General features: G+C 37.9%; 1 protein-coding gene across 3 annotated transcripts in view; it reads right to left on the bottom strand.

Annotated features, from left to right (window-relative positions):
* Positions 1 to 14,087, bottom strand: part of LOC149300344 (voltage-gated potassium channel subunit beta-1-like) — a 142,591-nt gene that overhangs the window by 103,513 nt on the left and 24,991 nt on the right. The window contains exon 1 of one of the 3 annotated variants that reach the window (XM_089485245.1): positions 12,168 to 12,409. The exons of the other annotated variants lie outside the window; for them this stretch is intronic. Within the exon in view, the coding sequence (XP_089341371.1) occupies positions 12,168 to 12,409 (242 nt within the window). Of the gene's footprint in view, positions 1 to 12,167; positions 12,410 to 14,087 lie in introns of those variants that run through there. 3 annotated transcript variants of the gene reach the window in all.

Raw genomic sequence — 14,087 nt, 5'->3', positions numbered from 1 at the left:
ATTCATACATTACTCATTAACACACACACATAGTCCTTCTTACATATGCACATGCATGCTCACACATTTACACATTCATGCTAACACAAACTCTTACCCATACACATCCATGCTAACACCCAAACACATACACATACATGTTAGCACAAAAACATAGTAACATATTAATTTAGGTTGAAAAAAAACCTAAGTCCATCAAGTTCAAATCTCCTGCCTATCTTTCCTGCTTTTGATCCAAAAGAAGGCAAAACATGTAACTTTTTCAGATTTTGCTGCTTAGAAAAAACAAAATTCATTTGTGACACCAAAAGGCAATCAGATTTCTTATTGGATCAAGAACCTCATGTTTATTCTATTATTTTCTAAATAAAATATCCAGATCCTTTTTGAAGGCACCATTGTATTTACTAGCATCACCTCTCTTGGCAATGAATCCCATACCTTTATTGCCCTTACTGTAAATAATCCCTTCCTGTGTTGTGTATGAAATCTGTTAATGAACAGGTCACTGGAGAGGTCTTTTTATTGGCCCTGCACATATTCATACAATGTTAAAATAACCCCTCTAGATGCAACTTTTTCATAACTAAGATCTTATATTAATTGTGCAGCCTTTCTTTGCACCTCTTCTACTTCCATAATGTTCTTTTTCAGGACCAGTGCTCAGAATGATATCCTCCTCCTGTGAATCAATACCCAATTTTATACATGCCAATATCTTATTGGCCTTTGCAGCTGCTGACTGGCATTGCACATCGTTGCTTAGTCTGTTGTCTACAATTATTCTTAAATCCTTCTTCTTAGTAGTTTTTGCTACCATTTAAAGTATGTGTTACAGTGTTATTATTTTTTCCATAATTCATAACATACACATCCATGTTAACATATATACATTCTCATTCTGACATACATACATACTCCTTCCATCTTGCACCTCTCTACCTTACCTCAGCTTTCTTTTTGACTACTCGCAAAATGTGTAAGCAGCCTCGCTTTTCAGCGTTTCAGCAGGAAAGTAAAGCCCACCATTTTTATTGTGTAAAATACAGCACTGTAGGGTTTCTTGTAGGGTTTCTCACTTTATTTATAAAAGAAAAAGCCTTTTACAGCTGCAGCTTTTGTTCTGCTATTGACTGGCTCTTCTTCTCAGTGCTAGTAAAAATCACTTTATAGGTAACACTGGAGGCTAGATAAGTGAAACCTCATATGAACTCAAAAATATAAAGCTTTTCAGTACCTGGAAGTCTATAAAGTGCTATCCATTTCTTTTGCATTCAAATGACCTATTGATAGCAATTTATGTTTGTAGCCCCCATATTTTAGATGGGGAGAAAGACGAATAAGCAATTTCATATTTAAATAAAATGAGGATTTACAGTTACGCTGCTCATGTCAACTTCCAACATCTGTAATGATATGGGACACAGGCATACCTGGGTTTACCATATCTCTGGGTTTGACCCGCAGTCTCCAGGTCAAGCACTCCATCTCACCCTCTTCATTTTCTTGGCCCATTTTTCCTCATACTGCCCCACCTACTCTCCTGTCTGGCGATAGCCTCACCTCCTCCTGTGGCTAGCCCTGACCCCTACACAACTGGTCCCACTTCCACAGAGTAGGGAGATCTGATTGGCCTGCCCTGGGAAGTTCCTAGGTATGGTCACAGGGTGTCCTGCCTCCAGATTTAACACATGTCCCCATTATTGTAAAGAACTGATAAACCTCAGAGCTCAGTTCCCAAGCTTCCCCTAGTAAATTAACACCCACTTTAACCGGATTTATGCCAGATGTTCATAGCAGTGAAAAATTGTATTAACTACCACAATGACCCAAATTGTTAAATGTAAGCTAAAAAAAATACCATAAGCCAAATGTTCCCTAATGACAACCAGGGAAAGGGCACTTTCCATTTATTTTATAAAATAGTCTGACAGGCTCAAAAAGAAAGTCTGGTCCTGGACTTTGCTTTCATTTTGTAATGCATAGGTATTTTCATGCATTTGCAAAACTTTATATCTAGGCATTCTGATTCTCACCTGCCATGAATATGCATGAGCAATTAAAGAGATTAGTAGGAGAGGGAGAAGGAACAGGAGGGAATCATGGAAAGGTTAGAGTGAAAAAAAGGTTAACTATGATGTGCTTACTTAAGTTGTATTGTAGACCATGCAACCTTGGATCTAAACATCAGAAATTGTGCTGGTATGCATCTTTATTATGTGCTTTTTGAGAAGTGTGTTATTTTGCTATATATAGACTATTTTGAGTTACAGCGCTGTAGTTACTTAGTAACTGCAATGACTACATTATACAGCTTAGTACTACACCTACATAAATGCTTTGCAGAGCTCAAGAGAAGCAGAAATCACTTTCTATTAACAGAACATCTGTCTTCTGAAAACATTTCTCAAGTAAAATACCAAATGAAAAAAGTTTTCTAGTTTTACCACCTACTGCCAGGGCGCTGGGTAAAAAAGATCAATTGCCCCACAGCCCAAAGCTACAGAGGGGTCCTACAGGCATGGATTATGTGCTTAACAGGCTTCCACCACATATATATTACCTGGATCCCTGCTTCGGGACAAAGTTATTAGTGGCATTTGAGTTATTGACTGGACTCCTCTTTAATTTTTGTTACTAGCAACTGTGTACCAGAAAGTTACAGTAGTATCCACAGACTAATACCATTTTGATGCTATCAGAGAATATTTCCGGAATAAGCAGACCTTGTTGGTGACAACCCTCAGAATGATAAAACCATGAACCATGAAGAAACCTTAACAACTGAGATCACACACTTTAGACACAAACAAATACATTCTTTGCGTTCATTTTACTGATAGTGTGTTTACCATAGTTCCAAGCCTAAATGTGCTGTGTGGCTAAGTTTGTAGCTAAATGTGCAGAATATTTACAGGTCTCATTTTCTTCTGCCATTGCCGCAACCTGATATACAGTTGCCCCCTCCCCTTATATATATGAATACTATCGAAAAAGTTTTTGGAGATTGTTACAAACTCGGCAAATAAACAGAAATCGTACACATTGCTTAATAAATCAAGACACCGGTGCTAGTCATTCAATTATATACTGATATAAAAGCTGACTCCCAGAGTGAATTATAGCTATTGTGAAATAATGAGATGGCAAGCTCCACATTTCATTTATCTTTCATACTTCTCCTTTCAGCTTTATGTTGCCAGTATGCAGCCCATATCAACTACTTCATATTCCATAATACGCATCAGTTAAAAGAGAGATTAATGAGTTAAAAGGCTATTGTCATCATTTACAGGTTGTAGAGAAGAAAAGTGTTTCAATTAAACTTACTTACTCGCCATCACTAAACACAAGGGAAGGTCATGGATCAACATTTCTCTGCAACCATAGAATCCATTATTTTCTGTAGATGAATTGCTGACTTGGGATAATTTCAGTATTGTAGACTGATAGAGAAACTGTTGCCTTCACACCATCAGATGTAACTAATTTGTTAAATTGCCTATAATTTGTTAATTTTAGTCTGTAAATCAGTACTATTCTTTTGGAGATATTTGTTTTAAAACATGGGAGAATTATACCACATGAAACATATTATGCTGTCCAACTTTGTTGGTATGGAGGGCCAGAGTTTGTCAGACCAACAAGCTAGGGGTCAGGGCCGACAAATATTAGCACAAATATCGCCCCTTTCCTCGTGGTAACTAATACACACACACAAGCACACACACTCAGCTTCACACTAACATGAAGTGTAGCACACACACACTTACATACACTCACATTAAAATACCCTCACTCTATCATCACACCTCACAACTTCTCACTCCCATACCTTGACAGCCACACAGCCTTGCCCAGAGCCTTTCCTATTGGCTGCTTGCACATATTACATGACCCCACTGCGCTGCTGCCTCTGCCAGTGGTCTAGTTAAACTCAAACTGGCCCTGTTTTAAGAATTTTGGACCACAAATGAGCTCCCAGTTCTCATCAGTTGTCCTTATGATCTCTAACATGATATATAATATGCAGATATATTTTCTTTAGTATTCCTTCATAGAGCAGTATGTTATCTTTTAAGTGTAGGTTACTTTAATTGTAACATTGGTCACCTAGGATATAGATTATTTAATGTTTTTAACTATGTATTTGTATACAAATACCTATATATTTTCAGACTAAATACTGGCCTGTAAGTGAATAAATTCTGCCCTGCTGTATAATTCTATTTCTCCTCCTCTAACTATGGGCATGTATCCTAACATGAAAGCAGTTTAAATATCACATCTAATTTCCATGATGGGAATAGCAAATTTACCCATTTCCATATTAAACCGACCAGTATTTCCAAATGATTATATGTATAAAATCATTCAGTTCCCCTTTTTTTATCTGACATCTCTGTGCTTCAAAGCATTTCACTGTTTAACTTGGTATATTTTATTGGTGGTTAACTATTCAGTATGCTTAAGGCATGATGAAAGTGTGAAGAAAATGTGCCTTTGTTCTATCAGTAACCCATTTCCCTAAAATACTTTGTGAGGGGCATTGCAAATGTTTGGAAGACATGCCTTGTTTTAAAGGGAATATGAGTTGCAATACAGGTGTTAGCACGAGAGTGAACGCATTATCAGTGTAGGATTATATAGTGTGGTATAGACCTCTCCTACAATATGAAGGATGCTAAAGTAATAGGAATATATTGAATGATTTAGTAATGAATAGTGCTTAAAAATTGGTTCCATTAGATATGGTTTAATTTAAAGACCATAGTGGAATGTCAGTAGCAAAGCAGCCCAAAACACATAAAGTAGAGAAAAAGCTGCATATGTGCTCTCCAAAACACACTTACATTAAAAAATATACATTTAAAACCCCATAAAAGGTGCGGGGCAAAAATGATCCCGTTTGTGAAAATTCCACCTTAAATCCTTATACTACATCTCCTGTTGGCTGGATGTACAATATCTATAAGTCAGAAATGTTTCAGCTAGTAGCCCAAAAATTTTAAATCAGATGAGCTCAGCTCTTACAAATCACCCCAATATTCCCCTTGCCAGCTCTTCCCTTCTTTTTTTTTTTTTTAAATGCATTTTGATTTTAATTGATGTCAGCTAGAGTTTAGAATTCGTTTACGCTATCTACAATGGGAAACTATGAATTAAAAGAAATGAGGTTGTTTAGAAATAAGTCACACGCTGGCGATCCAACAGATCTTTAAGTAAATAGATAAATATAGAGCTCCCCCTGCTGGTTTTTATTATACTACAGGACTGAATATCCTTTGGCACTAAGAACCCAGTCTATAAAGACTTTTTAATGATTATGACTCAAAGTTTCTATTATGGTGTTAGAAACTGGTTGAACACATACATACATACATACATACATACATACATTTGTATTCCTTAATGTGGTACAGGGACTTGGTTGTAACTGCCATAAACAACATTTGGGCTTTGTACTAGCGCCTTCATCAGTGTAGGGCAAAAAAGTGACAACATAGCAGTAAAATAATAGCAAACAGGTCACTGTAAGCAAGGGAAAAACCATATATTACTTTCTTGTGATGGTGCTTAATCTTATCTGCAGAACTCGGCATTCATGTGTATGAAAGATGTGCACAAAGCATCATAGAAAGCATCAGGGCAAGTAAGAGCCAAAAGGGCAAAGGTTTGTGAAAACTGTCTGGAGCTAGTGAGGAAAAGCAAGTGGTGATCATAAAAAGTGTTTCAAATGAAAAATAAACTCATATAAGACATATAATAACAATTATATTTCTCATGTTATGCTAACAAAAATAATAATGAATAGTCATATTGCACAGTGTATACATGTTGTATGCATAGGTAAATTATCCAAAGAAGAACACCATATATTTTACAAAGAAATTTTATTTATATGCAAACCATAATAAAGAAAACAAAAATAACCTATATAGTTTGCTATATAACATAACAGGAAATGCATATATATATATATAAATATATATATATATACCAATTGTCCATTGAAGCAAGAAAACAAAGTATTATTATGTAAATATTTTATACAATTTTTATGCATAGTAGATACATCATCTCCTACAAGAACAAACATATGACACAATAGGGTTCAATTCTGCGGCAAAGTGGCAAAAGTAGCAACCAATGGAATCTTTACCACTTTGTAGCAGATTTGCTTTAAAATTAAATGTTCACCAGTTTGAAGGAGGGGGGTTACAAAATTGCTTAAAATGAGCTTGTGAATAGGAGGGCTCATGCCTGATCCCTCTTATAGTAGTGAGAACTATTTGGTGTCAAGTCAAGTCCTTCTGTTAAAGGGCAATGTAACTAGAGTTGTCAGGTATCCCATCCTTAAATATGACAATAGAGAGAAAGCAGACAGGGTGAACAGCTCTCATCCATGACCATGAGAAGATGAATCAATGCTGAAACCTTTTGGCAAGAGCTAAGCTATTTTCTCTTGCTAGCCAGCTGGCTTTTGTACCCACAGCTAAATGTATTCCTAGTACAGTATGCTGGGAGTTGGGATCAGACCAGCTCCCGAAAGCTTGGCAAGGTAGCACCTAATCATAGGCTTTGTTTAGAGAAATTTTATGGATATAGCTTAGATACATACCCTACACCACTTCTCTTTGAGAAGAACTACTGCCTTTCAGTTAACCCCCTGTGGAGTCACTATAGAATTATATAACAGAAGATATTTGTTGTCAGGTCAGTCTCTTGTATATTATAAGGGATTTTCTAAAGAAAGAGAATCTTGCTGTCATTTCTCCCAAATATCATCTACGTCATAACCCCTCACCTACCTAACAATAGCCCTGCTCTCCCAAACAAATTGTGTCTCCGGGCTGGACACCTGGAATTTCTGTGTTCAATCCACCACTGTTTCCTGCTTTCATGCTACAAAGCCCATATGACATCACTGATGTCCCATGCATTCTGATGTGAGGTGTAGCGCTCATGGAAGGATGGTGATGTCTTTCAACTGATACTTGTCTCTACAAAAACTGGGTCATCACCTATCATGAAGCCAAGGGAATATATGTACATTTTGGAGCGTTCTCATAAATCATGCTATTCAGAAGGGTTGCAGAGTATAGTCAGTCCTCTTGCACGTCAGATTTTTATTGCTGATCCCGTATTTTGGAAAAATGTGTGTATATCAACATATGTGGATGCGCTTTGGATTTCGCAATAATAATTTGTGTACAGTTGTGCATTCATCTGACAAGTGGTGAAAGTATTAAAGGAACCAAAATACCTATTATTGTGTTATTAAGAATAATGGGGAGATATAACCTGTGTGCCCCCGATTTATATATCTGGCCCTGTCACTGTAAAGGTGGTATAACATATGAGTGATACTTATATGCTATTTTATATGAAAAGAGTAATTATCTATCTATCTATCTATCTATCTATCTATCTATCTATCTATCTATCTATCTATCTATCTATCTATCTCTCTTTACACATAGAATGTGGTATACAAGCAATGATCTCTGGCTTTTGGTACCTCTAAGAGTCTCCTAAATATGATATTACCGCAGGGCTTTTCTATGGAATCGATAAGATTGAGTCATTAGTGGCTGTATGATGTATGGTAAAAATTGACTTTTTATCGCCATTATCACACTCCATTACAAGAACGGTTTAATTAACTTCTACTACTTCATTTGCCTTCCTCCTGGAATGTGGTTTATGTGAAGGTCTCTCCTAAGATTTGTTTATTCTGGATAAACAATCCCCAATAGATTAATCTCCTTTGTGGTGCCTATCACCCACTACATTTTTAAAGGGAAAAGGCATTGCGTTTGTTACAGCAGTGCTCATGACTGGTCCATCCTGCTGGCTCAGCAACTCAGGTCATTCCTGATTTTTTTTTTGACAACCGTTGTCAAAGAACCCCCACCTCTGAGGGTCAAGTGAAGGGTAAATGGGGCTGGTGATGGCAGTGGAGGCGACTGGTCCCTGGGCCTAACGGAGGTAGGAGCACAATGAGGGTCACGTGTTACAATGTTGCCACAGTAATAGTGCAATCATGAGCACAGTGTGCAAGCAACAATAAATAAATGTGTGGGATAAGGTAAGGGCGAGTAGTATGTGTGTTAATGTATGTGTGCATTAGAATGAATGTGTTTAAGTGTGCATGTTAAAATTAAATTAACACTTTCATGAGCTGACATCCCTCATTCACCCTCTATGTAATAAGTAATTTAAGGTGAGATGGAGCATTGAAATAATATGCCATCTGATTTATAATTTCCTGAATCTTAAAAGTAAATTCATTTGGCCAACACATTAAAACATTTTCATTAATTTGTTGGCTACTGAGACCTGCACACACACATCTTTAATTAGCTACATGATAAAAAGTGGAGCATTTTTTGTGCCAGTAGAGTTGTTATACATTCTAATTAAAAACTCTTCTTATAATATCTCCTATTAGCATTTTTACTAATGGATACTTCTCCTACTTATGCAGATTTTTAAAGTCTTAGACTTTGCAAAAATTGTTTGTAGGTCAAAGAAAGCATCCCATATGGAAATGTGATAAGAACAAAAATGGATATGGCTGTAGTAGCCCAAAAGAAATTGTGGTCAAGTTGAAGTGGAAATCTTCGCATAAGTAAAGTAAAGTCGCATAAGCTTTCATAACCACAGAGGGGACCTCTTTAGATGTAAAGTAAAATTAGTAGTTTTGTTTAAATTGATATAGTATATGTAATTGTTTGAAGCATGTAAAAGAATATCGAAACACATTTTTTATAGTCTTGGTCTTGTCTTGGATTCAGGAAAGCTTTATGCCTATGCTTATATATTAATGAAGGAATAAGGGAAATGTGGAACAATCAAGTGCAACTTAAAATTAGAAAAAGTATGTGTGGCCAAAGAAGTATGATATATGAAGTGTGTTTTATGCAAGGGAAATCCAAGTAAAAATCCAAATGAGGCAAGTGCTAAAGTGTGGTTAATCACAACAACTACCGTAAAGAAGTACATGTATTTTACATATATACAGTATAAAAGATTGTTGTATAAACACATTTATACCATCAATGGTCAGTTTTTTTGCCACATATTAACTTTCCAGTGTTGCCTGATCATACTGTGCAATGGTTAATGTACATGCAAAGGCAAACTTTATTCTGCAAAATTAACATAAATGGGGGGAAGGGATCTCAGCACTGCAGCTGTTGCTAAAATATTTTTATCACCCAGTGTGGTGATATGAGGATAACAGGGATTTTGGAATTGTCACAAAGAAAGGTTCTTCATGTGGATGCTCAGCATGCAACTGATCATTTTTCTGTGTGTGGACTGATGTCTAATCAATGTCAGATTTATTAATTAATTAATAATTAATATCAATTTTAGTGATACTTCCTTTTACATCATCATTGTGTATTAATGTTAAGTTACCCAGAGTTCAGAATGCAAAGGACTTATCAAAAATTAACTAAGCTATGTGTATTTTTCTCAGCAATGTTTTTCAAACATAGAACTAGAATATAAGCAGTACCATAAGGGTTGGGGTTAATTTGCACTACTTCATGTCTTGATCTTGATCTGCAGTATCTCAGTGGGTTTTATATATATATATATATATATATATATATATATATATATATATATAATATAGTCCAATCCACTTGCACTCAGTCCAAATAACAAAGTCTTTTTTTCCTATAAAATAAAAAACTTTTTATTACAACAGAATCGAACAATTCATCAATGTTTCGGGTCAAGATGACAAAGGGACTTGTCAGGTTGGGGGGAGTGGAGCGTAGCGCAGGTGCCACCACACAATGTCCAGCAATGATGGAATACCAGGGCAAATCCAAGAGAATAGTTGGGGTCATGGTCCAGAGGTCAAGGCAGGTAGCAGGCAGCAATATCGAGTAACAAAGCCAAAGGTCAAAAACCAGGAATCAGTGCAAAACAGGGAAGTAGTCACAGAGAGCTAGGTAGCTAGAGTTGAACTTCATGGTACACAGCTTAACTAAGAAGCACTGGGAGAGAGGTCTGTGGGGTTTATATAGGGGCAGTGCTTGTGTACTCCACCCCCTATCACCTGATCCCCTTCCCCCTGAACCACCTGAGAGGAGGTGGAAATGGAAGACTCCACCTCACCTCCTTCCCTCTGGTGTCCTACCCAGAGGGTGGCCACACCTTCCAGGGTTAAGCCACGCCCCCTCCTCGTCGGGAGCTCATGCGAGGCATGTTGTGCGCGCAGACTGCGAGGTCAGGGTTGCGGCCCGCCACGTGGCAGTGCCGCGGCATCACCAGGAGACTCGCAGGCATGAGTAGTACTCCTGCTCGGCAGTTCCTGCGATGAGGGACCCAGGATTCGTCGTGTCGCATGGTCTTGGGGCCGTGCGACCCCGCTGTCAGGAGGCTGGCCGACGGGAACTACGTTCCGGGGTGGCGGACCCCGTGTCGAGATATGTGGTCCCCGTCGTGCCTGACAGGTCTACAGGTGACTCGAAACCTCGATGAATTGTTCAACTTATTTTAATAAAAGGTTTTTATTTTATAAGAATAAAGACCTAATTTTTGTATGTATGTATATATATATATATATATATTTTTTTTTTTTTTAACTCTATAACAGGGGTGTCAGAGTCAATTCGGCAGGGTGCTGGTTTCAATCCACAGACATCCCTGCAGCGGGATGAACATTTGTTCTCTTGAAAGTCGAATGCATAACAAGTAATACAGTGTTAATGTAGGGAAGATTATATGTATTTGTAAAGTTAGTCCATAACCTTTAATGTCAGAAACATTAATCATAAGTAAAACTAAATACCTAGCCATTCACTTGTTATGAGTGCTTACTTCCTGATAACTGATACAAGAACTCACAGACTCAGAACTCGAAACAGTCAAACATATGTACACATACAAAGAGAAAACATACACAACTCGCAGCACCTACAGAAATATTTGCCTACAGGACCTGCATTATACGCATGGGGCACATATAGATACCAGGACACTGCAGAGCAAACTTTATATATGGAGTGTGGATAAAAACTCCAGTGTCCCAGGGAGCCCCCTAAACAAACAATGCATAAAGAAGTATTTTGTAATTCTTTTTATACTGTATGTATTGTTCAAGGTTAAAAAAAGAAATACACTTACATTAGGGAAAAGCTGCAACGTCTCACTCCTTCCATGGTTTAAGGATTCTCTTAGAGTGTTTAGAGGAAAGAATGGACATTTCTGTTATATTTTTATGTGTAAACTTCCAGAGATCTCTAGGGTGTGCACACACTGTTACTGTTCGTGTCCATAGTATGTGACACAAACAAAAAGAACTCTTCCAGACATTGTCTGCTGTCTTCTCACTTCCTGTTGGCTTTTAATGGGCCTACAACTTCAGGATGAAATCATGAGCATTTTCACCAAATGGACAGGGAAAGGTCACCGTACTTTATTGTACGGCAATCTGGCATCAGTCCTTTTTTTGGTCCTATATATTACACTGTACACTCAACACTGTTTCTGAGGCTTTTGTCTCCAAACTTCTAGTGCTTGACAATTTACTACCATTATCAGCAGAGGTGCCAAAGATTCATTGTAGTGAATACATTCCTAGACATCCATGGCCCCCACGCAAGGGTCAGCATGTCACGATTAATTTAATAATAGTTTTTTTTTTATCAATTCAACCCATAGTGACTGATAAAACATAACACAGTCACATGGTGTAATAAAACCAAACTCTTTAATAAGTGATAGCATTAGTACATTAATTACATTAAAACAGATTTGGTAAAGTGAAATGAATTCCATTTAAAATACATTATAGCTCAGAGTACTATACTTTATGATAGACAAGAGCAATGAATTAGAAATTAAAAGGCACAAACTTTTCTAGGAAAACATGCATCATAGGAGAGCTTCAGACGACTGGAATCCTCGCAACATTATTTTTAAACCCTTTGGCTGCTTGACAACCAATATAAAAAAAAACTAGAATAGCTTATTTATTTTGTTATAGATCCAATATTACTGTAACTGTTAAAAATATGTGAAATGTTTGGAAAAAACACACACATACATTGTAATAACATATAATATAAAGAGCATTCCACAGATTGCATGGGACCATCAAATCTGGTCCCTTTCTTTCTAGCTTACAGTAAAATATCTACCTGTAAACCATCCCGGTTTGATTCTTCACTGTGTCCTTCAGTGACATGCCATGAACACTGGCAAACCATTCCAGGCGTTTCTGCTCCATGTTCCCAAATTGTGTCTTTGTCCAGCATCGAAGCGGAAAACAGGCTTTGGGTGTAGCATTCGTCCTTTTTACTCTTGTAGATGTTTCATTGGACTTCTGCCCTCCAGTTTTAGGATTTGGGATGTCGGTGTAGCTTGGCTTGTAAAGATGCATATTCTTGCGTGCGCTTGTTAAGGTAACTCTCTTGTGTCTATGTTTTCGTGGAAGAAACAATTGTGTTTTGATTTCCCTTACCAGATGTAAATGTTGGGATGTAAACTACTGTAATGGATACCATGGGAATATCTACCAACCCTTCTCTCCCAGTGGAGTTGCTTGTCACCAGTACATTTTTATTGAAGGAATCATGTGGTGGACCTCAGCCAGATATAACTTATTTTCTGTGTTCAGATGATCCCTGGTCTAGTTCTGACAATGAGGATAATGTTCATCCCCTTGGGATATAGTGCTTTTCCCACATCTTTATATTTAGGTAAAGCACAACCATTTTTATGTGGGATACAGTCCAAATTGCTGTTCTCATACAGTCTATTTAAGGCACTGACTCTAACAAGTGACTAAAGGGCAGATAACAATTACAAGGGCGGTCTGCAAGGCACATGGAAAAAAACGCTCTGTTCTCAACCACTGGTATTTTATTTCTACAAGTAAATAAAGTTTGATGGATATGATTACAAATGTGCTTTGCTTCCAAGCTGGAATAGGATACTCTAACAAGATGTCAGATATTTTTCATGACGGCTTATTTTGATTACCTTAATTTAATTTGTCATCTGCTCCATTTATCACATGTTTTGGCAACTTTAAAGGTGTTGCATATAAATCCAACTGAGCCGAAAGCTACCTTCCTGAAAATATTACTTTTATAAACAAACTTTTATAAACAAAACTTTTACAGAAGAGTTACAAAAGAAAAGGCTTCATACAAAATTATGGGTAATAAAAAAAGTAGAATAAACTTTATTTCCTCATCTTGTATGCTACTGGTAATGGCAGGAGTCATAACTGTAACATGTGCCATTATTGTGAATTACATAGCCAAAGGTTAATATACTGTCACTAACGGTGGTTCAGGCTGTGGATCCACGCTGCAGTACAAGGAAAGGCGCCCCCAAGTGGAGATGACGAGCAGTGCAGGAACAACCAGATGGTACTAGGAGCTGGCAATCGGATAGTCGGGGTCACAAGCAGAGGTCAGGACAGGCAGCAAACAACGGATAGTAGGGGTCACGAGCAGAGGTCGGGGCAGGCAGCAAACAACGGATGGTCAGGTTCAAGCAAAGTTCAGGCAACGAAAAGGCAAATAAGGTTCTGGAACGCTAGTGAAGGCAATAAAGGCACTATCACAGGCAAGGGGTACATGCAGACTGAAGGTTTAAATAGTCCTCTAGCTCAGGATCCTCCTACCCCCTAAATTAGGGGGAGGAGGAAAAGAGATAAGTACCCCTTTAAGACGCGGCATAAATATTCATGAGATAGCCGTTCGCGCATGCGCGGACTCGGCTCCCCTGCTCGCGGCAACGCTGGAACTGCCGGAACCGCCTGCAAGGTAACAGTACCCCCCTGTCTACAAGTGCCATCCTGGCGATTAGGAGCCGGTTTCTGGGGGAATTTCCTATGAAAGGCACGAATCTTGGCTGGAGCATGGACATCAGAGGACGGGACCCAGGAACTCTCCTCAGGACCGTATCCCTTCCATCTAATAAAGTATTGCAGTCTCCCCTGTTTCTTTTTAGAGTCTAAGATGGTTTGTACTTCATATTCTTCTTCACCTTGGACTATTACCGGATCAGGAGTACGAACCGTGGGGGAAAATTGATTTCTAATTACT

The sequence above is a fragment of the Sceloporus occidentalis genome, unplaced genomic scaffold (genome assembly GCF_023333645.1).
Source record: "Sceloporus occidentalis isolate IW3139 unplaced genomic scaffold, rSceOcc1.0.p SCAF_25, whole genome shotgun sequence".
Taxonomy (NCBI): Eukaryota; Metazoa; Chordata; class Lepidosauria; order Squamata; family Phrynosomatidae; genus Sceloporus; species Sceloporus occidentalis.
This window is presented reverse-complemented; position numbering and strand designations above follow the sequence as displayed.